The sequence below is a fragment of the Salvelinus namaycush genome, chromosome 38 (genome assembly GCF_016432855.1).
Source record: "Salvelinus namaycush isolate Seneca chromosome 38, SaNama_1.0, whole genome shotgun sequence".
NCBI classification, from domain to species: Eukaryota; Metazoa; Chordata; class Actinopteri; order Salmoniformes; family Salmonidae; genus Salvelinus; species Salvelinus namaycush.
In genome coordinates, this window is record NC_052344.1 from 10,842,039 (window position 1) to 10,866,431 (window position 24,393).

Below are 24,393 nucleotides of genomic sequence, written 5' to 3' on the forward strand. Positions count from 1 at the left end.
TACTGAGGAAGGATGGAGACACCTGCACCCTATTACTGTACTGAGGAAGGATGGAGACACCTGCACCATATTACTGTACTGAGGAAGGATGGAGACACCTGCACCATATTACTGTACTGAGGAAGGATGAGACACCTGCACCATATTACTGTACTGAGGAAGGATGGAGACACCTGCACCATATTACTGTACTGAGGAAGGATGGAGACACCTGCACCATATTACTGTACTGAGGAAGGATGGAGACACCTGCACCCTATTACTGTACTGAGGAAGGATGAAGACACCTGCACCATATTACTGTACTGAGGAAGGATGGAGACACCTGCACCATATTACTGTACTGAGGAAGGATGGAGACACCTGCATCATATTACTGTACTGAGGAAGGATGAAGACACCTGCACCATATTACTGTACTGAGGAAGGATGGAGACACCTGCATCATATTACTGTACTGAGGAAGGATGAAGACACCTGCACCATATTACTGTACTGAAGAAGGATGGAGACACCTGCACCATATTACTGTACTGAGGAAGGATGGAGACACCTGCACCATATTACTGTACTGAGGAAGGATGGAGACACCTGCACCATATTACTGTACTGAGGAAGGATGGAGACACCTGCACCATATTACTGTACTGAGGAAGGATGGAGACACCTGCACCATATCACTGTACTGAGGAAGGATGGAGACACCTGCACCATATTACTGTACCGAGGAAGGATGGAGACACCTGCACCATATTACTGTACTGAGGAAGGATGAAGACACCTGCACCATATTACTGTACTGAGAAGGATGAAGACACCTGCACCATATTACTGTACTGAGGAAGGATGGAGACACCTGCACCATATTACTGTACTGAGGAAGGATGGAGACACCTGCACCATATTACTGTACTGAGGAAGGATGGAGACACCTGCACCATATTACTGTACTGAGGAAGGATGGAGACACCTGCACCATATTACTGTACTGAGGAAGGATGGAGACACCTGCACCATATTACTGTACTGTAGGAAGGATGGAGACAAATACTTGGAATTCTGGAGATGATTTTAGACAGCTCGTCCCACCTGCCTGATGTGTGTATTACTTTACAGTACAGTAGGGCAGTTTTAAGAGCATGTACAGTTTGTCTCCAATGTTTACCCATAGTTCTTGTCCGAGGTCTGTATTGTAAATGTATGATCCCTGCATGCTTCACCACTCTTTGGAATGGATGTTTAGTAGCCAGCCAATGTGTAAGACGATGTTTATATTTGATATAGGTTAATGCCTTGTCGGTTAGGTATTTCAACTGTGAGTATAGAATAGGCGGTATTGTTTGTAAGGTAATGTGGTGATAAGGAAGTATGCTCAAGTTGCGTATGGATACATGTTTAAAATGGGTACATTGATTCATTATGCATGTAGCTTTCGGTTATGTTTTAACTACTTATTTAGTTATGTAAAATGTGCTTTTGTTGTGATTGAAGGATGACTTTCTGATTTGTTTTGACTGCTCTCAACTTAGAACAAGATGTCTTACTCAATGTATTGAATGTGACTTGTATGGGATAGGGGGATATGCATTTTGCAGACCCCCTGCATATGGGTGTTTCGCCTTGGATGTGACTGGGTGATATGAGTCATGGAAGGGGTGTCTATATATTGCCAGTGGGCTGTATATCTGTTTCTCTGTCTGTCTCTGTGTGCATGGCTGAGATGGGAGTATTTATAACCCTGGGCCTCTCAGACACACTGAACTCTACCCATGGAGCCAGTGGTAAGACTAAGCCACATCCTGTCACCGAGAGAGAAGGTTAGGGATGGAAGGAGAGAGTGGGAAAGAGAGCCAGAAAGACGGGGCAATGAAGGGCTCAGATGGATATTTTGACAGAGGGTCAGAGGGAGTGGAGGAAGAAAAGAGTGAGGGATGAGAAATGGAGGCAGGGAGAGAATGACTGTGAGAATAAAAGAGAGGAGTAGAGAACAGAAGAAAAGCCTATTTGGCAGATCCTTCACCAGTAACCAAGCAGAGAAGCAGCATGGTAGTGCATGACCAAACAGGCCCTCCAAACCCAGATGAATACTAACACACAGACAGGGCCAGAACCGGGGCTTATACAGCCAGCCTCGGTCTCTCCAGACTCCCCTGCAGTCTCACACAAACAGGCCTTTCTCCTTTTGGCTCGCCCTCCTGTCCCCTAATTCCCCATCTCTCCCTCTCTTCCTCTCTCCCCCTCTCTCTCCTCCCTCTCCCCAGACAGCTAAACTTTCACACATTTATTTTCCTTCTAAACGAGTGCAAGGCCCATTAACCCTCTGCATTCCTCCGTCTCTCCACGGATGGAGGGAAACATGGTCATTATAGCGCACGGTTAACAGACCCACCTCAGAGGGCTAGCTATCACACACTGGATGTGGTATGTGAAGTGAACCCAGGGGAGATTTATGTGGGTTGACTTTTCACGGTCGTATGGAAACGCTTTGATTTGTATGGGCTGCTGAGATCATGTGAATCACTCATAACTATTGTAGTACTCTCAGTCCATTGAAAGCTGTCTTTCCCCATATTTACTAACAGTTTCAGTGTAGTTACTATTGTCGTGGAAGGCTGGGGTTAAAATGTCTGGAAACCAACCCAGAGCAGAGCACCACCCAGTTCCCATGTGACCATCCAAAAAAACTGCTGTGACATCACATCACTCTGTTGCGTTCATATTTCAGCAGTGGTGGCAGAGAATGTGGGGCATAACCTGGCTGTACGTCATATTCAAGCCAATAAACTCTATTGAGTAATGCATTTGGGGGAGGATGTGGACGATGTTGAAGTCTTGTGGTCTGGGGTCAAGTTTAGCGTCACAATTGGTTTGGTAGTGTGTTCACGTACTGTGTGTATGGGTCTTCATCATCTGGACTGGAGCGAGGGGTTAAGGTGACGATGTTCACCATAACCATATGTCTGCTAGCATCAGAGCGGTTGCCAGGGGCATAGCCACTGGAAGTAGTTTGAGGGAGGGGTTGCTGTACGTTTTGGTGCCAAATGTTTTCATTCAGATTTTTCAGGGGGTTCTGCAGCACCCTCAGCTCCCCTACTTCCCGCGGCTATGGCCTGGTGGTTGCCATGGGGTGGAAGGGAAAAGGAAAGGGGGATACCTATCACGCTCTGACCTTAGATATCTCTGTTTTCTTTATATTTTGGTTAGGTCAGGGTGTGACAAGGGTGGGTATGCTAGTTTTTGTATTATCTAGGGTTTTTGTATGTCTAGGGGTTTTGTAGGTCTGGATAATTTGTATGTCTATGGTGGCCTGATATGGTTCCCAATCAGAGGCAGCTGTTTATCGTTGTCTCTGATTGGGGATCATATTTAGGTAGCCATTTTCCCTTTTGTGTTTGTGGGTTCTTGTTCTATGTTTAGTTGCCTGTCTGCACTATTCATATTAGCTTCACGGTTTGTTTTGTTGTTTTGTTAGTTTGTTCAGTGTTCATTCTTCTAATAAATATAGAATGTACGCATACAACGCTGCGCCTTGGTCCGATTCATACGACGGACGTGACAATACCTAGTCAGTTGTACAACTGAATGCCTTCAACTGAAATGTGTCTTCAGCATTTAACCCAACCCCTCTGAATCAGAAAGGTGCGGAGGGCTGCCTAATTTTGACATCCACATCTTCGGTGCCCGGGGAACAGTGGGTTAACTGCCTTGCTAAGGGGCAGAACGACAGATTTTTACCTTTCGGTTACTGGCCCAACGCTCTAACCACTAGAAGGACCAGAGAGCGTGACCTGTTGGGAAGGATCATAGGTCGGGCCCAGTCAGCCAGGACTGTTAAAGATAGTAGGTCTATTAATATATGACTAAATCTGGGATACTGGGATTCAACACATACTAACTACTGTACACTCAATCATACTGCCCCTCTGTCTGCTAGAGGTGCTCCACTGTCTGTCACAGGGTTGTTATGGGGATGAGGGGCGGGGTCAGGTTTTTTTCTCGTTGGTGATGTCAGCACTGGCAGATTAGGTCATTTTAGAAAACATGGAGAACACTTCATTTTAAGGGCTGCTTGTTAACTCATTAGAAACCATTAGTAAATAGTTTGTTCACCATTGGAAAACTCAACTTTTAATAAATCATCAATCGTCTGTATTCACAATACTATTTCAGTACGTGCAAAGAGGCATTATGCAGTATTGATTAAAAACTTCTTTGCTCATCAAATCAGTTACCAAATGAAAAAGTGGAAGCAATTTCCTCGGTAAACCTGAGCTCATGGCTGTGTGCTGTGTATACCAAAACAGTATAATCAATACAAACATAATTTCCCCAGCAGTGGTTCTCACTCTGCCAAATAAACTGTTTATGAGTGTATTTAATATGAGTCCCTCTCGGCTGCAGATTATATTGAAGGTGCGCTGCTCAGAGGATTGCCTCTGTTGTATAAACACCTTGATTCGATTCCCCGCTTATCAAGGTAATATTATTCTAATATTTCACTCTGTGTTATGGGCCAACTGTAAACTCGCTCCTTCCTTGCTGGAGGAAGAAGAGAGGAGAGGGGTGATGGAGTGTATTTGTTATTACTCAGGGAGAAAGGGAGCGAGGGAGAGGAAGAAAAATTGAAGAGGACAGAAAGAGGTCTAGTTCTAGGCCTAGGCTAACAATTTGGGGAATCTCCTAATGAAATAATAATGTTTGTGTCTGAACTGGGCCATGGTGGATTGGCAGGCAGGGAGGCAGCAGGATGAGCACTGTGGAATAATTGCATGTTTGAGATTAGTATCTGGGGGAAGAGAGGATGGAGGAGGGAGCGTGTGTATTGGAGGGTGGAGAGAGGAGGGGGTGTGGGTGTATGTTGATTGGAGGGTGGAGAGAGGAGGGCACTGTGGGTGTGTATGTATTGGAGGGTGGAGAGAGTGGGTGTGGGTGTATTGGAGGGTGGAAAGGATTCTGCGGAGCTGGTTGGAGGGGGATGGGAGGGGAGAGAGAGAGAGACTGGTTGTAGTTATGGGGGTCTTGTGACATTCCCTCTGATGTGTCCTGCAGCTCCCAGATGGAAACGTTTACAGGCCACGCCACCACAGGCCTCGGAAGAACGAGAGGAACGAAAGAGAGAAAATAGAGAGACTGGACAGGAATGGTATGGAGAGAGAAAGACTGGAGCGAGTGATTTAAAGGGAGAAGAGAGAGAGAGCGGGGGGGACAACTAGAGAGCAAGAGAGATAGAAAGACTGGAGAGAGAGAGATCAAATGAAAAGGAGCAAGGGATAAGAGAGAGGAAGAGACTTGATAGAGATACAAATGAATGAGCAGGCAACGGAGAGGGAGGGATGAACAGTTCTGAAAGAAAAGTCCTTCTACTTCAGAAATGATATAGTGAAAACTGCCCTCCCTCTCCTTACCAAAGGAGATTAACTTTTTCTCCCTCTCTCCTACCCTCCATCTCCCCTCCCTACCTTCACCCCTGCCCCAGCCATGACAGTTTGATCCTGCTGCTATCCTTATCCAGCGTATCCAGCCCAGAGTTGTGTAAACAGAGCGAGCTGAGCAGCTACAGAGCTTTCATGTGTCTCTGTCAGCCTAACCCTTCACAACTGGTTTCTCTCTCGCTCGCTAAGGGTTTAAGCTTGTTTGGCTCAGGCTCTACTCCCTAGTGCTCTAGGGCTGTTCTGTTCACTGTTTTGATGCCCGTTTCAATCGTTTATGGTGGCATTGTTTAAGTGCCGGTAATACAAATAGGATTGAAATTAGAAAAAGTTCCATATGAATTGCCAGGAAATGATCAGTCTTGGCTTCATGGACTGTCTGTACGGTCTTTGTTTGTATTGCTTATAAATATACAGCAATGTTGTTGGTGGTTGGAGTGACCTCTCTATGTGTTGAGGTTGACATTCATCTTTCCCTCCTCTTCCTCAGGTCAAGGGGTCCAATCAGAACCAGGCTGGGTGGGTCACACAAGCCGTGGTGTTGACGGGTCAGCACGTAGCCGCGGATACGGAGGTCCAACTGTTCCAGCGGATCCTGGAGCAGCGAGGCTACGAGGTCAGCCTGTCCCGATACGCCGAGACCAACACCGCCCTGAGACACAACAGCGGTGAGATGGAGGGAGGGAGGGATGGAGAGAAGGACAGAGAGATGGAGGGTGAAGGGAAAGGTTTTTCAACAGCATCAGCTAACACTGAGAAAAGACAGCAGTGAGCGAGAGTGGTGAGAGAGAAGGTGGAAGAAAATAGGGAGGAGAGGGAGGAAAGAGGGGAAGAAGGATAAAGAGAGATGCAGGATGGGGAGATCAGGGTAAGATAAAGAGAGGTGAGCAGGTTTTACAGTTAAGACGGAGGGAGTGGGGGAGGAAGGATGGGCGGAGAGAAGCAGAGAGCGAGGGAGGGATCGTGGAGAGGGATGAGAGGCAAGGAATGGGTGGAAAGGGTCCCAGAGAGGTAGAAGCTGATAGATAAATAGATAAATAACATAAGAATGCTGTATGGTACAGTCTGTGCCTGCACACATACACAAACAATTATTCACTTATTCCATGTACATGTGCTTCACCTCGTCAAGTGAGGAGAAAGGAAGTATACACACAATGGTTTCATTCACTAGCTATTTGTCCCCAGGCAAGTGACTTGCGCGCATACACACACACACGCGCATGGCCGTATTCCAGTCACTGATGACGTACAGACAGGCATTAGAGAAGGGTTAACAGAGGTGTGTGTGTGAGAAAGGCCTGCTGCTCTGGCCAGGCAGGTGGGTGGGAAGAGGTTAAAGGGTTAACAGCTATAAAGCCTGGTCTGTAGGGCCTGGTCTGCACCCCCTGCTGGGTTTACTGTCCTGGAGGGTGGAGCTGTTTGTAGGGCTCACTATCCTCCCTTCTGCCGACACCGCCTTCGACTATACACACCCATCCCAGTCAGCCAAAATAAGGTTGATTTATTGCAGAAAAAGACTGTGAGGAATAAGGCCAAATTTCCTTCTTGCCTTATTTCATTACTTTCTCTGTAATCTCTCCCTCTGTGTGAGTGTGTATGTAGTAGGAAAAGGAGAATGGTTTTCCAGTGACCCAGTGAAGGATGCTACTGGAAAATCCTTGGTGCTCAGCACAGAAGTGCCATGTGAATAGTTCAGCTGGAAGGCAGAGGGGGGGAGAGCGATAGAGAGGGGACACTTATAGGAGACCAGATGTTTAAACTACCCTTGTCATTCAGGGTCATAAATCACTGCTCTACTAGTAAGGATAGTCCCAAGGATTAGCTGTGTGTGTGTGTGTGTGTGTGTGTGTGTGTGTGTGTGTGTGTGTGTGTGTGTGTGTGTGTGTGTGTGTGTGTGTGTGTGTGTGTGTGTGTGTGTGTGTACACACACACATTTGTGTTTCGGTGTGTGTGCATGTGCCTCTATTTATGTGTGTTATGTTCCTGTGTGTGTGTGTGTGTGTGTGTGTGTGTCTCCTGTGGTTTACTATCAAGAGGAGAGTATCGCCAGGTCCCAGGGGTCAGGCTCTGTGAGTCAGAACGCCCAGCTGTCACTCACCCCATCAGTGTGATGATTGACAGGTCAGCCTGTAGACCACACTGGGGCTCTGGTCACCCTGATCAAAGAACCCAGCAGGTCGTTAGGTAAACAGCAACACCCTTAATGACTTTACCAGCCCAGAAACTGAATAGCATGGGCCTGGTAAATGTCTTTAGGACTGTGTCCTAAAAGTGTCCTATAAAAGCGTCATATTCAGTCCTTGCACGTGTGCGTATTTATGATGGAAAGAGGAGACAAGGAATGGGGAATGTTTAAGAGTATTGGGATATGCCTGTGTCATTAGCAGGGGTGGCCTTTGCTTATAAAGGAGACAAGGAATGGGGAATGTTTAAGAGTATTGGGATATTGCTTTCCCTTTGCTTATAAAGGAGACAAGGAATGGGGCAATTTAACAATATTGGGACACTGCCTGTGTCATTGCCACGGTAGGCTACGTGTGTGACAGAAAGTTCCAGCCCTGTCTCCCATATAATGGATTTGTCCGATCTACATCAGGGCTTAAAAACTGGAGCGTACTGGAATGAAAGGGTAGGGTTCCTGGAAGAACGAGTCCAGATCTTTAATTTGATGAGCCCTAATTGTATTAGTCTGTTATTGGGTCGAATGCATCAGATTAGAGGGAGCCAATCATTTCCTGTTTACTCAAACCAACCCAAACAGAGAGACAGAGATTGGCTTTTACTGTTACTGTTGTTGTTTTCTCTGAGGGCCTTTTCAGTCTCCCAGCAGACTGTGCGTGCTTGTGTGTCAGGGCTTGAATTCCCTGATGGCATCGGCGGCCATGGCTGTCGATGCCCCCTTGTTAGGGAGAAAATGTATCCCTTGTGGCCAAAGTGGCCGTTGTGCCCTTAGGCTGAATATAATAATTAGAATTCCCTTCTCCCGGCTGCCAATCGCCGTAGCCTACTCCGAAGCACCTCTCACTCACATGACTCTCTCAGATATCTCAATTCTTATTAGTCAATGCCCGTGAAAGGGTCCTTCTCACAGGCATCACAGCTCCAAAGTAGGCTACAAGTGAAGACAGACACTTTGCGGATGCAACAGCGCGTCTTTCTTATCAAATTCCGAGGCGCATATTGAAGATGTTACTTTTCGTCAGCCAACAATATGAGTAGGCCTAAGGAACAGCAAAAACACTACCCTATGTCAATCTACTATCCCCCATAGTCCAAAAGTTGACATTATATTGGCAATGGCGATTTTAGCATGTACATCTTGGTGGGGCAAACTCCCCCCAAAATGTTTTCGATGCATGCCAGCAAAGCCACAACACAACACTAAACAATACATTAATTGCACTATAACGGTGTCAAATGGTGACCACAAACTGTTAGGGCCTACATAAAGCTGTCCAAACAGCAGAGTCCCAACAGCAGTCCCAACACCTTACCACTGCTACACTTGGCTTTCAGCGGAGCCGTGTCTGCCAACAAAACAGTTCAATCAGCCTCATTTACTGCCTTTAAAAAAAACCTAGCTGATATGGCTAACTTGCTTAAAAAAATGTGGTTTCTACTGATAATTGAGATGCACAAACTATGGTATAAGGGGACGACGAGGCAATCCGTAAATTCGATTAAGACATTAATAAGCGAGCTAGGACGGATGTAGTTAATATAACTATTTGTTCAGCACTTTAGAAATGTACAGCGACAGAATTCAGAACATGGGCCGTTCTTACAGTATTCTCCCTGTTCACCAAGTCAGAACCGTAGGATAAATAAAGGGGGCATATAAGCAGACAATGAAAGCTTTTACAATATTTGATGATGACATTTTTCTAAAACAGGCTATAGGCTAAATGTGCACCAGCAAGTCAGAACAGTAGACTAAGTTATGAGGGGAAAAAGGAGCAAATTATTAGAGTTAGGCATATGGGCTACTAACAGCTTATTACACAACATACACTTAGTATTACTTTCTTAGCTACATTATGTATATGTCCCTGGCATATTACATCATTCATGCAGCAGCATACAAGAAATAATTTTGGACTCACGTTGTTGTGCTGTGCTCACTTGAACAGGAAGATGGCACGGCGGTCCTTTGTGACACATTTTTATCATCAAAGTGTGGCATTCTCTGGATTTATGGTGCTTTCAAGACAACTGGGAACTCGGAAAAAAACAAGGTTGAATCATGACGTGAGTGATCTTCAGGTCAGAGCTCTAGAAAGAGGCCCGAGTTTCTGACTTAGAATTCGGAGTTTGATGACCATTCAAAAGACATTTTCCCACTCGGAGCTAGTTTTTTTGTCTTGTGTCTTGAAGTCTAAGATTTCTCAGTTCCAAGTTTCCAGTTGTTTTGAGCGCGGCAGAAATCATGCTAGATTGACAGCATGGCCAATGTTGAATGTTTATCCTTTTAAGCTTGAAAAAGAGACCCTTAAACCCAGACTTGGACCATGCACCCATTCCAGTGAATATCAGGCTAGTGATTGCTTTGAAATGCCTGCAGTTAGCCACTGATTCCTTCCAAACCACTCATTGTTGAATTTGCGATTTCCAACTTGTTGTGTAATGTTTATGTCCAATAGCCGATGATCACCGATCCGTTTTATATATAATTTCTCTTCATTATTTCTCTTCATTTGACAAGGATTGAAAAGGATTTGCCAGTAGGTTGTCAACTTGCTTCATGATATTGACTGCTAGCTAAGATTTTGAAAGTATGATGGTGACATGCTCAATCCAATCAGAGCTACGGTACATATATCGTGATTTTACGTCATTTTATCTGTGGCCAATGACCTTGAGCCTTCTTGGATGGGCACTTCTAATGTAACTCTATGGCAGCACCAAATTTTCTCTTGAATGAATCAAATGTACTACCATCTAACAACTCCAGGAATCACATGATGTCCAGGCTTTTGTACCTCTGTCCTATCTGAGACTTGATGTGATCATGAATTGAGTCATACAGTGACTTGTAGGTGTGCCTTACATCCTGAGTGTCCTGCCGACGCTTCCTCCTGTGCATGATCTCTGGATCCCCTGTCATGCTTGCTGCCTTCTCATATATGGCACGGAATGCTACATCAGACTTGTGCTCCTCCATTCTTCTTGACAGATTCTCTATTATTCTCTTACAGTAGGCTACATCCATGGCTTGCTGCTGCACTATGTCAAACACAACATCTGTGAGAGCAAATATCTCCTCAAAAGTTAGAAGTAAAAAAATAAAATCAACATCTTCCAGCTTTGCCTTGAACCCATCTGCACATGACACAGTATCATCATCCATGGTAGGGTGCTCTGTGATATGGGTGAATGTGTCCTTCAGTTGCGCATAGCTTTTTACAATTCTAGAAGTGAAATTCCAACATGTTGGTGCGTTTTTTGGCAAGCATGCACATCCAGCCTTAACATTGGGAATGAAATTGGTGCTCTGACTCTGAATTAAATTGAGCCGGTTTGCCTGTAGGCCGTTTAAGTCAGAAGCCATTACAGCAGCACCTTCATAGGTTTGGATATCAAGTTTCTCCATGAACTCAGACATCAAAGAATTCACAAAGTCAAACACAGACTGCGCATCTCGCCAACTTGACAGATCAAAGTAGCCCAAGATACGTTCCTGAATAAAGCCCTGATCATTCACATACCTGACGGTAACTAACAACTGTGAAAGACAGCTGATGTCTGTGGTTTCGTCCATTTGCCATGCAAAAAACAGCACTGCATCCACCTCTCTTTTAATCTCACTTTTAATGGATGATGCGATGGAAGCTATCAAATCATTCTGAATTGATTTCGACAACCAAGCAAAGACAGTAGAAAGTTCCATATGTTCAGTAAGTAACACATCATAACGTGGTATTACCTCTGCAAGCTCCTTGTAGTTGCCCTTGTTAATGGAACTTTCCCTCTCGTCGTGTCCCCTAAAAGCTCATTCTTGCATGCCCAAAATTGCAGTGATACATCCCTGTTTCTTCTTACTTTCCCGTTGTGTTGCACAGTATGAATATGTCCATTACATCGATGCAGCTTTTTCCCAGAAACTTGAGTCTGATATGGGCATTTATATGCTACCTGCTTATGTTTTGCTGTTTAGCTGAACGATCGATGTTCTTCAGGTCACTGTTTCGACCAAGGCTCAGACTTTCCAAAAATCAGGCAAGGCCAGCAATACAGGCAGGGCCAGCAATACAGGCAGGGCCAGCAATACAGGCAGGGCCAGCAATACAGGCAGGGCCAGCAATACAGGCAGGGCCAGCAATACAGGCAGGGCCAGCAATACAGGCAGGGCCAGCAATACAGGCAGGGCCAGCAGGTGGCTTGATGAAAGGCTCCCTGTTAACCAGCTATACTTTTGATACCAATTGATATTGAACACCCTCACCTTTTCATCCTTCGCCATGAAACTGATCAGAGGTCCACCCTCGGTTTTAAGTCTCACCTTTTCCGTGTACCATAGAGAATGAAAGGGGTTCTTCAACAAAAAGTCCACAACATTTTCGGTAGCGTTATTCATTCTGGCAGAGAAAACTGCACGCTCATGCTGCTAGCTAGCTAGCTACTGCTACTTGCTACTAAAGTTAACAAGGCAAATTTAAATAAATTGCACTAACTGGACACAAAAATAAAGTTCTAAAACCAAGAATATTTTAAATAATATACCTCCTCCGTCTCCTGTAATTTGAAAAAACTAATTTGAATTGAATAATATAAAAAAAATGCTCAACTATCACTCTTCACTCTTAATCTCTATCCAACAATGTCAGCAAACTTCTTAACACATAGAACCCCCATAATGCTCTGTGGCACAATCCCAATACAACACACTATGTTCATTCTCTGATCCTAATCCTATGATTGAATGGACAACATGTCAGTTCATACTGCAAAAGCTTAGATTGGTTGGAGGACGTCCTCCGGAAGTGGTCATAATTACCATGTATGTCTATGGAAGGGGGTGAGGCTTACGAGCCTCCTAGGTTTTGTATTGAAGTCAATGTAGCCAGAGGAGGATGGAAGCTAGCTGTCTTCCCGGCTACACCATGGTGCTACCCCAGACATTGCTGTTGAAGTTACTTGTACACCTTCATTGCAAAACAGTGTATTTTAATCAATTATTTGGTGACATATTAATATATTTAGTATAGTTTTACCTGCAAATGATGACTCTTTTAATGTTTCACTATTTTTATTTTTATGAAATGTCACTGAGGAGGTTGGTCCTCCCCATCATCCTCTGAGGAGCCTCCACTCATATATATCAATATATAATTAAGTCTCATTTACAGTATGGTTACATTTTCAGGTGCCTCCCTCATGTCAGCATCAATCTGGACATGACAGGCAATAGCCTAGGCTAAGTATACACTTTTTTAAATAAATGTCATTGGCTATTTTGGTTAATGGCCTTGGTGCCCTAGCAGATGGCATTGGTGCCCTAGCAGATGGCCTTGGTGCCCTAGCAGATGGCCTTTGTGCCCAAGCAGATGGCCTTGGTGCCCTGGCAGATTGAGCACCTCTTGAAGGCCAAATGGTCTTGCCCCTAAAATCACTAAATTCCAGGTTTTGTGTGTGTGTGGTGTGTGTGTGTGTGGTGTGTGTGTGTGGTGTGTGTGGTGTGTGTGGTGTGTGTGTGGTGTGTGTGTGTGTGTGTGTGTGTGTGTGTGTGTTGGCAGTATCAGGGTCAACTCAAACATATGGGAGCTGTTGCAGGACTTGAAAGCAATGATTATAGGTTACAAAGAACACTACACACACTTAATCTCTCTCTGTATACAGACACAGAGGTAGGTGTGTGTATATGTCTATATATATACACACACACACACACACACACACACACACACACACACACACACACACACACACACACACACACACACACACACACACACACACACACACACACACACACACACACACACACACACACACACACACACACACACACACAAAGGTTAAGTTCTTGCTATCCATTCATCTCTAGGCTGCCATAATAGCTGTTAAGTCACTTCCTCCCATTCTCAATGCTTCAGAACACTGAGACCAAAACAGCCATGGTTCTGGCCAAAAGCACCACCACGTTTCCTCTCCTCTCCAAATACTGGCTGTACAATCGCTACCAGATGTTTCTCTCTCTCTCTCGATTTCTGTTATTTCCGTTTCTCTCTGCCTCTCTGTCTCTCTGTCTCTCTGTCTCTCTCTCTCTCTCTCTCTCTCTCTACCTCACACAGTTGGAGCACTGTATTTGGTATGGTTTCAAAGCTTCATTTATTTGTACAAGATGCTTACTGATCTGTTATTCGTTCCCTCTGCTTTCCCCCTCTCCCTCACTCCCAGGTGGCAGTGTGGAGTGGAGTGTGTTGGTGTGTCTGAGCGGTTCGGAGAAGAGTTGTCTGAGGAGAGTGTCCTTCTCCCATCTGCAGCCCCATCAGAGGGTGAGACCAGCTACACACACACTGTACGGGAATGCTCAACTGGAAGGTCGTCTCATATGGGAACGTTGGTGACCTATGTGGGAATGTTACCCCATGTCAGAATGTTGACCGACATGGGTTTGATGGTTGTGTAGTTTTCATATTGGTGTAACACTGTCTCCTCAAACCCCAGCAGTGAAGCCTGATCCCCTAACGACCCACAGTTTCTTTCTAATATCCATGTGTTATCAGATCCACCCAGAGATTCTTCTAGAAAATATCTTTGGAAGCCGGGACTAATATTTTTGGAAGCCGGCTTCCAAGAAAGAATTCAGTGAAAATGTCTCTGTCCTGAGATGGTGGATCTCAGTTCAAACACGACAGGAAAACACACAGTAAACTCCAACAACAAACATCACATTCCCTTCTCCCTCTCTCCTTTACACACCCTCCTATAACACTAACATCCCATAACATCAGACCGCATAGGACCATCCTTAGCCTGGTCCCAGGTCTGTTTGTTGCTAGTACTATGGTCTATAGGAGTCGGCAAGACAGCACAAACAGATCTGGGACCTGGCTGTCCTCTTGCCTCAACTTCAAACAAGTCCAATAACTTTAATTTGTTGCCTTTTGGATCCACTGGATCCAATCTGTCATCTACTCAGGTCAACATGATACCTGGGCTGGTGGGTGCCTTCTCTGATGTGGACGGGCTCTGTCGCTTCCAGACAGACAGCCGGCTAGCAGGTGAGTCTACAGGTGGAGCGCTGAGTGATACACGAGATCTGGGCCGTGCTCATTATGCACCAAACTGAAGAAAACTGACTGAAACGGTGGAGACTTGTCCAATAAGAAACGTTGAAAACATTTTCTGTTGTGTACCCTAATGAACACGACCTAGGTGAGTCATCACCTGTTTCCAGACAACCTTTAGTTTTCAGGCGAGCTCTTTGAGTTCCTTAAAGTAGAGATTTGGGCCGTTGCTAGCAGACGTTTAAATACAGATGCGTTTTTATGGAAATGACCCGTACGTAATTAGACTTGTATAAATTGTATAAACTTGTATAAATTGAAGTACTTATAGTACTTTTAAAAGTTGTATCCGTGGAAACCATAGATGATTAGCTGAAGATGAATTTTGGGGAAGATAAGTGGTTTATTTTGTTCAGTGGGTTGCAGGGCTTTCATACATGCTCTCTCTCTATAACTCGGCTTTCTGAGAAGACCTAAATAAAGAAAGCACTTTTATAATCACAGTAACGATCGGTTCAGAGAATCTTAATAATGACCCAATGCATCTCAGGTTATATTCGTCCTCCGTTCGAACCACGTGAAAATAAAGATGATGGATTGAGTGAGTGAGAGAGAGAGAGGGGCTTTGGGCAAAAATATATATTTTGGGTTGGCGTCAAGGGCACTTATCTTCATTATATCTCAGAAGGAAGATAATGACAACCAGTGGGCTTGACTTAGATAGGAACTGAGGGCCCTCTGTGTGTTCTCCTCTACCTCTTTACTCTTTGTTTAGAGGTCTCTTCCCTGTACAGAACAGATTGTCTCCCACTTCTAGAACAATATTGTCCTTCCTTTTTGGCTCATCTCCAACACAAATGTTGACATTGGTGCAGTCCCAGTTGAAGGCTAGTGTCTCCTCCTCAATTGCCCTCTTTCACCTTGAAGTTCTGCAGACCCCCTCACAGCCCCTCTTCAGGTCCTTTTGACTGCCCCACCCCTCTTCCTTAGACCAGGACCCAGGTCTCTGCCCACCCTTTGTTTGAGAACATCATTTATCTTACAAAAGGCAGAGTGAATCTGACTGACGCAGGCACAACCAACAATCACTGCCATGTTCCAGTTACAGGAGGAGAGGAGGAGGGGCAGGGGGGTCTGTTTCCTGGTTTGGGCCTAATTCGGGGTTTTGTGTGGTTTCAGGGAATACAGTGTTGTGTGGTTTCAGGGAATACAGTGTTGTGTGGTTTCAGGGAATACAGTGTTGTGTGGTTTCAGGGAATACAGTGTTGTGTGGTTTCAGGGAATACAGTGTTGTGTGGTTTCAGGGAATACAGTGTTGTGTGGTTTCAGGGAATACAGTGTTGTGTGGTTTCAGGGAATACAGTGTTGTGTGGTTTCAGGGAATACAGTGTTGTGTGGTTTGGTTTTCTCCGTCTTTCAGATTTAGTCTAGCTCCATTAGAACTTGGAAATATTGAACGTTAGATTGTGATTCAGATATCATATGTGAGGGATGTGGATTACCAGTAGAACGGATTTGAATCCTTCTCTGGCCAGTGATTTGAGTCCGGGGGATGGGAGAGGAGTTGGGATCAAGCCCAGGACTGATAGTGATTTGGGCCTTAGAGCACACAGCCTCTCTCTACACATTTCCACCGGTGGAGAATTTCATTAGCAGTACAGTGCCAGAGAATGACAACACGCTCTCACTCCCTCCCACTGGGGAAACACTGGTTGAATCAACGTTGTTTCCAGGTCATTTCAATGAAATGACGTTGAACCAACGTGGATTCGACGTTGAATTGACTGTGCCCAGTGGGCTGTTGATATGCAACGTGAAGCATGTATAGGGGTTGACACTTATTAGGCAAGGACACACACACAGCTGCTCTGCTATTTCATAACTCATAACCAGCACAAGGGATGCAAACTCAGCAAAAATGAACTGCTCTACTCCACCTCGGATAACGGCCCTGATGTCAACCCCTCGTGACAGTCTAGGATAGATGCTAAATTCAACCATCTCTGTCATCACTAGGTACAGATTAATGTCTGTCATCACTTGTGTGTGTGTTTCTCTGTTACCGTGTTTTGTTTCAGGGCTGGCATTACGCATAAATCCATCTGCCTGTGGATCGCCCCGCACCAAGCTGGGAGATGTTCGTGATGTGGCACAGGGTGATTGGTCAGTCAACTCTGCCAGTAACAACACGTTTACCTTAGTCGAAACTTACAGCTCAATTATGATCAAGTGTCTCTATTCGCTCGTTGAAATAAATGGGTTTGATTTTCTGAGCTAATGTTATCGTTGTTGTTGTTTTCCCTTCCCTTAGGAACCCAGCTATCACCACACTTAACTTGGTGAGCCCTGGCCTCGTTGCCACGGTAACAGTTTATGTCCTGGTCACCTCGGTAACGCCGCTCACAGCCTTTCTTCATCACACGGGCCTGGTCAGGACAAGCGAAGACACGGACAGCCACACCACACAGGTACTGAGGACCCTATTCAATCTAATTTGTTCACCAGGTATCTGGGGTTATAGATGCATTATATTCAATGTGATATATATATATATATATATATATATATATATATATATATATATATATATATATATATATATATATATATATACAGTACCAGTCAAAAGTTTGGGACACACCTACTCATTTATTTTTACTACTAGAATAATAGTGAAGACATCAAAACTATGAAATAAAACATATGGAATCATGTACAGTAGTAACTGAAAAAGTGTTAACAAATCAAAATGTATTATATATTTGAGATTCTTCAAAGTAGCCACCTTTTGCCTTGATGACAGCTTGGCACACTCTTGGCATTCTCTCAACCAGCTTCATGACCTGAAATGCATTTCAATTAACAGGTGTGCCTTGTTAAAAATGTATTTATGGAATTTCTGTCCGTAATGTGTTTGAGCCAATCAGTTGTGTTGTGACAAGGTAGGGGTGGTATGCCGAAGATAGTCAAATTTGGTTAAAAAAACAAGTCCATATTATGGCATGAACAGCTCAAATAAGCAAAGAGAAACGACAGTCCAAATTAACCACTACTAAACGACAACTATAATAAGAAGAGACTTGCTTGGGCCAAGAAACACGATCAGTGGACATTAGACCAGTGGAAATCTGTCCTTTGGGCTGATGAGTCCAAATTTGAGATTTTTGGTTCCAACCGCCGTGTCTTTGTGAGACGCAGAGTAGGTAAACGGATGATCTCCGCATGTGTGGTTCCCACCGTGAAGCATGGAGGAGGAGGTGTGATGGTGCGGGGATGGTGTGAGGGTGCTTTGCTGGTGACACTGTCTGTGATTTATTTAGAATTCAAGGCACACTTAACCAGCATGGCTACCACAGCATTCTGCAGCGATATACCATCCCATCTGGTTTGCACTTAGTGGGAATATCATTTGTTTTTCAACAAGACAATGACCCAAACACACCTCCAGGCTGTGAAGGGCTATTTGGCCAAGGAGAATGAAGGAGTGCTGCATCAGATGACCTGGCCTCCACAATCACCCAACCTTAACCCAATTGAGATTGTTTGGATCGCCGAGTGAAGGAAAAGCAGCCAACAAGTGCTCAGCATATGTGGGAACTCCTTCAAGACAGTTAGATAAAGCATTCCTCATGAAGGTGGTTGAGAGAATGCCAAGAGTGTGCAAAGCTGTCATCAAGGCAAAGAGTGGCTACTTTGAAGAATCGGTTTATCACTTTTTTGGTTGCTACATGATTCCATATGTGTTATTTCATCGTTTTGATGTCTTCACTATTATTCTACAATGTAGAAAATAGTACAAATAAAGAATGAGTAGGTGTGTCCAAACTTTTGACTGGTACTATATATATATACAAAAGTTTGGGGTCACTTAGAAATGTCCTTGTTTTTGAAAGAAAACCACGTTTTTGTCCATTAAAATAACATCAAAATGATCAGAAGTACAGTGTAGACATTGTTAATGTTGTAAATGACTATTGTAGCAGATTTTTAATAGAATATCTACATAGGCGTACAGAGGCCCATTATCAGCTACCATCACTCCTGTGTTCCAATGTCACGTTGTGTTAGCTAATCCATGTTTATCATTTTAAAAGGCTAATTGATCATTAGAAAACACTTTTGCAATTATGTTAGCACAACTGAAAACTGTTGTTCTGATTAAAGAAGCAATAAAACGTGCCTTCTTAGACTAGTTGAGTATCTGGAGCATCAGCATTTGTGGGTTTGATTACAGGCTCAAAATGGCCACAAACAAAGAACTTTCTTCTGAAACTCGTCAGTCTTTTCTTGTTCTGAGAAATGAAGGTTATTCCTTGGCGAGAAATTGCCAAGAAACTGAAGATCTCGTACAACGCTGTGTGCTACTCCCTTCACAGAACAGTGCAAACTGGCTCTAACCAGAATAGAAAGAGGAGTGGGAGGCTCGGTGCACAACTGAGCAAGAGGACAAGTACATTAGAGTGTCTAGTTTGAGAAACAGACGCCTCACAAGTCCTCAACTGGCAGCTTCCTTAAATAGTACCCGCAAAACACCAGCCTCAATGTCAACAGTGAAGAGGCGACTCCGGGATGCTGGCCTTCTAGGCAGAGTTCCTCTGTCCAGTGTCTGTGTTCTTTTGCCCATCTTAATCTTTTAGTTTTATTGGCCAGTCTGAGATATGGCTTTTAATTTGCAACTCTGCCTAGAAGGTCAGCAAGTGACCCCAAACCTTTGAATGGTAATGTATATCACAATGACCTCTGCCATGTGGGTTAACCCAACGACACTGCAGTCAGTTCTCCTGTACATGGAGCAAAGAGTTTGCAGGTTTGTTTCCAGTCAGATCCAGCGACCAGAATCTTAGACGTAGTGTATATGCTCAGAACCTCTATACTTCTTCCAAAAATGGGGTTTCTTTCTTTCAAAAACAAGGACATTTTGAAGTGACCCCAAACTTTTGAACGGTAGTGTATATATAACCTATTTTATTGAATGTAGCCCTGAGTTCTTGATAAAGCTGGACCTACAGTAAACATAGTAGAGATCTCAAGCTATACACTGAGCTACGCCTCTTAGAAAACGTGTTTCTTCCTTCCTTCTCTCCAGAATGTTTGCGTTGCATATTCTCTCTATGTGGCGTTGATTAGGCTGTTACAGCTGTGTAGTGGAGGCTGGTAGCTGGCTAAGTGCGTTCCTAGCATATTGCTCCTAAATGAGCATAGGGCTTTCAATTCACACTGTGCTGCAAACAGACCAAGTGGATACACATGCAGTATAATGGATAGATTGGATATATAGCTATGATGGAACACAATGTTTTTGATATTTATTTTCGCCAGTTATTTCTTAAAGTTACATTCAGGCCTAATGTTGTTTTTGTGCTTCTTTAGTCGTAAACATGCTGAAATATTGGAGCATGTGCAAACACACACACAAGACTACTGTGAGAACTGGCATTAACACAGTAAACCATTGTGTTCCTTTCCAATAACCCAACTTTCCACTCTGTTATACTAATCAACTACTGACTCTTTTTTTTTCTCCTCAATTTCATGGTATCCAATTGGTAGTTACTGTCTTGTCTCATCGCTGCAACTCCCGTACGGACTCGGGAGAGGCGAAGGTCGAGAGCCATGCATCCTCCGGAACACCACCGAAACCAAGCCAAGCCGCACTGCTTCTTAACACAATGCACATCCAACCCGGAAGCCAGCCACACCAATGTGTCAGAGGAAACACCGTACACCTGGTCAGCGTGCACTGCGCCCAGCCCGCCACAGGAGTCGCTAGTGCGCGATGACACAAGGATATCCCTGCCGGCCAAACCCTCCCTAACTCGGACGACGCTGGGCCAATTGTGCGCCCCCCCCCATAGGCCTCCCGGTCGCGGCCAGCTGCGACAGAGCCTGGGCTCAAACCCAGAATCTCTGGTGGCACAGCTAGCACTGCAATGCAGTGCCTTAGACCACTGCGCCACCCGGGAGGCTGTACTACCGACTCTTATCCAATCTCATATCTCTTCTGACTAGTTAACCTCTCGTTGACATCTCCTACGTGTCTCTGAAACTCACACTAGCTGTGTCACCAGATGACCAAAACCATGCCAAATATCTGGAGCTCTGAACGTCCTGATCCTACTGCCCTTATGATGTTGTTGTCTCCGGAGACTCCCAGTCCCTTTTTAAAAGGCCCTGTTAATATTGTTCAGTGTGTGTGTTTGTTCGTGCGTGCGTGCGTGCGTGTATGCCAGTGCATGTGTTGTTGTGGACTAGCCAACCACACCACATGCTTCGGATTTGAGCACTGTAATACTTGATTCCCAACCCTGTCCAACCGTCACTCACTGGCACCCTATTGGGATTATCTCAAATGAAATCTGTCTCTGTCAGATGAAATGTAATCTAACCTGATTAGATCTATTAGATGTAATATGTGATGGGACTGAGAGTGAGAGTGGTTGGCGTTTTCTTCTGTCATATCAAAGCTGGGGTTGTGGATTAGTGAATGTGGACAATTACCGCCACCTGTTGGAACAGAGTATTACGTGTTTATTTTGCCGCAGCATTGCGTAGCAAGTGATCAATTCCTTTTAAATATTACATTTACATGGAATCTCTCCAAAAGAGCGCAAATCAGTTATTGCCTTGACTGATATTGAGGTGTTATAATTAAGTTGTAATCTATCCAACTCTGCTGGGTACAGTCTTTAACTTCTTCAGACTTTTTTAACTGACAAAACTTTTCTATCTTCTTTATCCCCCCTCTCTCTTTCTCTATCGCTTTTTCTCTTTTTCTCTCTCTCTCTTTCTGTCTTTCTTTTTTTCACCCTCGCTTTCTCCTTCTCTTCATCTCCCTCTCTCAGCTCAAGCCCTTTCTTCTCCAGCAGCTGGGTCCTGTTGCGTCCCACGAGGCATTGGACCAGGTGAAGGAGGTCATAGGTCAGGTGTTGAGGGCGGCAGCATTGACCAATGAGGAGCCTAGCTCTCGGCACAGGTTAGCCAGCCTCGGATCAACTTCACAACTGTTCAATTATTAATCTCTGTGCGTCATTCTGATTTGTCACTAGTCTATGTGACTGTTTCTCCTGTAGGTGGTGTCTCCTGTGTTTCCAGCTGATGACATTCACTCTCCAGTTCAATGGTTCCCTTCTACCTGTCATAGTGAAGGTAAGAGGGGGTTATTGCTGGGTCGGCACATTGCTACTGTAGCCGCTCTCTACTGATGTTTTTTTGGAGTAGTCACTAGGTGGCGCCATAAGACTGTGATACTAGCAACATTCAAAGACAGCAACATACAAAATATATAAAAAGGTACATGGACACCCCTTCAAATGAGTGGATTTGGGTATTTCAGCCACACACGTTTCTGACAGGTTGAGCACACCGCCATGCAATCTCCATAGACAAACATTGGCAGTAGAATGGCCTTACTGAAGAGCTCAGTGACTTTCAATTTGGCACCGTCATAGGATGCCACCTTTCCAACAAGTCAGTTCGTCAAATGTCTGCCCTGCTAGAGCTGCCCCAGTCAACTGTAAGTGCTGTTATTGTGAAGTGGAAACTCCTAAGAGCAACAACGGCTCAGCCGCGAAGTGGTAGGTCACACAAGCTCACAGAACGGGGCCGTCGAGTGCTGAAGCGCGTAGCGCGTAAAAATCGTCTGTCCTCATTTGCGACACTCACTACTGAGTTCCAAACGGCCTCTGGAAACAAATGGGTTTCCATGGCCGAGAAAAAGCACACAAGCCTAAGTTTACCCCGTTGGCTGGGTGGTGTAAAGCTCGCCGCCATTGGAGTGATGAATCACGCTTTACCATCTGGCAGTCCGACGAACGAATCTGGGTTTGGCGGATGCCAGGAGAACGCTACATGCCCCAATGCATAGTGCCAACTGTAAAGTTTGGTGGAGGAGGAATAATGGACTGGGGCTGCTTTTCATGGTTTGGGTTAGGCCCCTTAGTTCCAGTGAAGTGAAATCTTAACACTACAGCATACAATGACATTCTAGACGATTCTGTGCTTCTAACTTTGTGGCAACGGTTTGGGGAAGGCCCTTTCCTGTTTCAGCATGACAATGTGCACAAAGCGAGGTCCATACAGAAATGGTTTGTTGAGATCGGTGTGGAAGAACTTGACTGGCATGCACAAAGCCCTGACCTCAGGGCAGGTGTCCACATACGTTCGGTCATGTAGTGTAACTTCCGAGTTGAGCAGAGAAGAGAGAGTCAGTATTTTAGCTGTTGTGCTGCATATATGTGGGTTGCATACAAACACACATGTGCACTCACACACGCACATACCCATGCATGCACACTGCTGAGTGATACAACTAGTCACAGTTATAAAAACCATTACACTTAAAGGGCCTCCCTTGAAGTGTTGTAATTGGTTTGACCCAAAGATTCCTTCCCCTTTTTCCAGATTCCAAACATGGTGTCCATTGGTTCCACTCTTATAACCCAAGCCATCAATACACATGATGATATTTCCTTCTGTCGGCTGTATAGCCTGTTCCATGTACTGATCTTAGGAAGACCAACATGTCTCGGTTCAATGTGACTAATTCCTTCCTTGAATTCCCCTCAGTGCTTACACCTCTCCAATACGTTCATACCTCTAAGTGTGAGTCAGGGTAGAGGGAAGGGAGCAGGTCATTGTGTTGTCACCCATTTATACGTTTCCTACAGTATTAAGATAACTCATATATCCACTAGGTGGCAGAACGTGCTTACTTTCAGTACAGTTCCTTTAATGAAAGCCATTGCTAAAAGTTTCCCTTAATCTCTGTCTGAAAGGCTGAGACTGACCTGCACTTTGATGGGCTGAGGGACCCAGTGTTTGACGGACAGATCACAAAAGAGTTCATCCTGGAAGATGCTCTTCTCTTCCTGCTCCCAGCACACAGTGGACAGGCCAGACGGAAGAGCCCTTCACACACCGAGACAGACGATGAACAGAGGGTACTAAACAACTGTTTAACTTAATAAAGCACACAATACTATGAGGGCAATGACGATGGACTCCTTTTAACATGACAATTTGAGAGAGAAAGTTGTATGGATATCGTAATTCCATTAACCTTCACAATTTGTTTTGTGTGTTTCTGGTCAGTATGGTGGATGTGGGGGGATATACGGTCTCTGTCTGCCAGCACACCAGACTCTCCTCCTCCTCCAGTTCCTCCGTCAGCTGAGGACACCAGGGCCATTTGAACTCGTAAACCTCTATTCCACATTAGTCTCTGTTACAGTGCATTCGGAAAGTATTCAGACCCCTTCACTTCAACATTTTGTTATGTTACAGCCTTATTCGAAAATGGATTAAATAGTTTTTTCCCCTCATCAATCTACACACAATACCCCATAATGACAAAGCAAAAACAGGTTTTTAGAAATTTGTGCAAATGTATTAAACATTTAAAACTGAAATATCACATTTACATAAGTATTCAGACCCTTTACTCTGTACTTTGTTGAAGCACCTTTGGCAGCGATTACAGCCTCGAGTCTTCTTGGGTATGACGCTACAAGCTTGGCACACCTGTATTTGGGGAGTTTCTCCCATTCTTCTCTGCAGATCCTCTCAAGCTCTGTCAGGTTGGATGGGGAGCGTCGCTGCACAGCTATTTTCTGGTCTTTCCAGAGATGTTTGATCGGGTTCAAGTCCGCGCTCTGGCTGGGCCAATCAAATGACATTCAGAGACTTGTCCCAAAGCCAGTCCTGTGTTGTCTTGGCTGTGTGCGTACGGTCCT

General features: G+C 44.7%; 1 protein-coding gene across 1 annotated transcript in view; it reads left to right on the forward strand.

The window, feature by feature from the left end:
• LOC120031823 (cadherin-like and PC-esterase domain-containing protein 1) overlaps positions 1-23,742 on the forward strand; it is a 35,509-nt gene extending 11,767 nt beyond the window's left edge. Inside the window, exons 2-9 of the mRNA XM_038977643.1 lie at positions 5,920-6,097; positions 13,830-13,927; positions 14,575-14,656; positions 16,741-16,825; positions 16,974-17,130; positions 21,505-21,635; positions 21,733-21,808; positions 23,437-23,742. Coding sequence (XP_038833571.1) covers positions 5,920-6,097; positions 13,830-13,927; positions 14,575-14,656; positions 16,741-16,825; positions 16,974-17,130; positions 21,505-21,635; positions 21,733-21,808; positions 23,437-23,625 — 996 coding nt within the window. The 3' untranslated portion in view covers positions 23,626-23,742. The remainder of the gene's footprint in view (positions 1-5,919; positions 6,098-13,829; positions 13,928-14,574; positions 14,657-16,740; positions 16,826-16,973; positions 17,131-21,504; positions 21,636-21,732; positions 21,809-23,436) is intronic.
• The last annotated feature ends 651 nt before the right edge of the window (positions 23,743-24,393 follow it).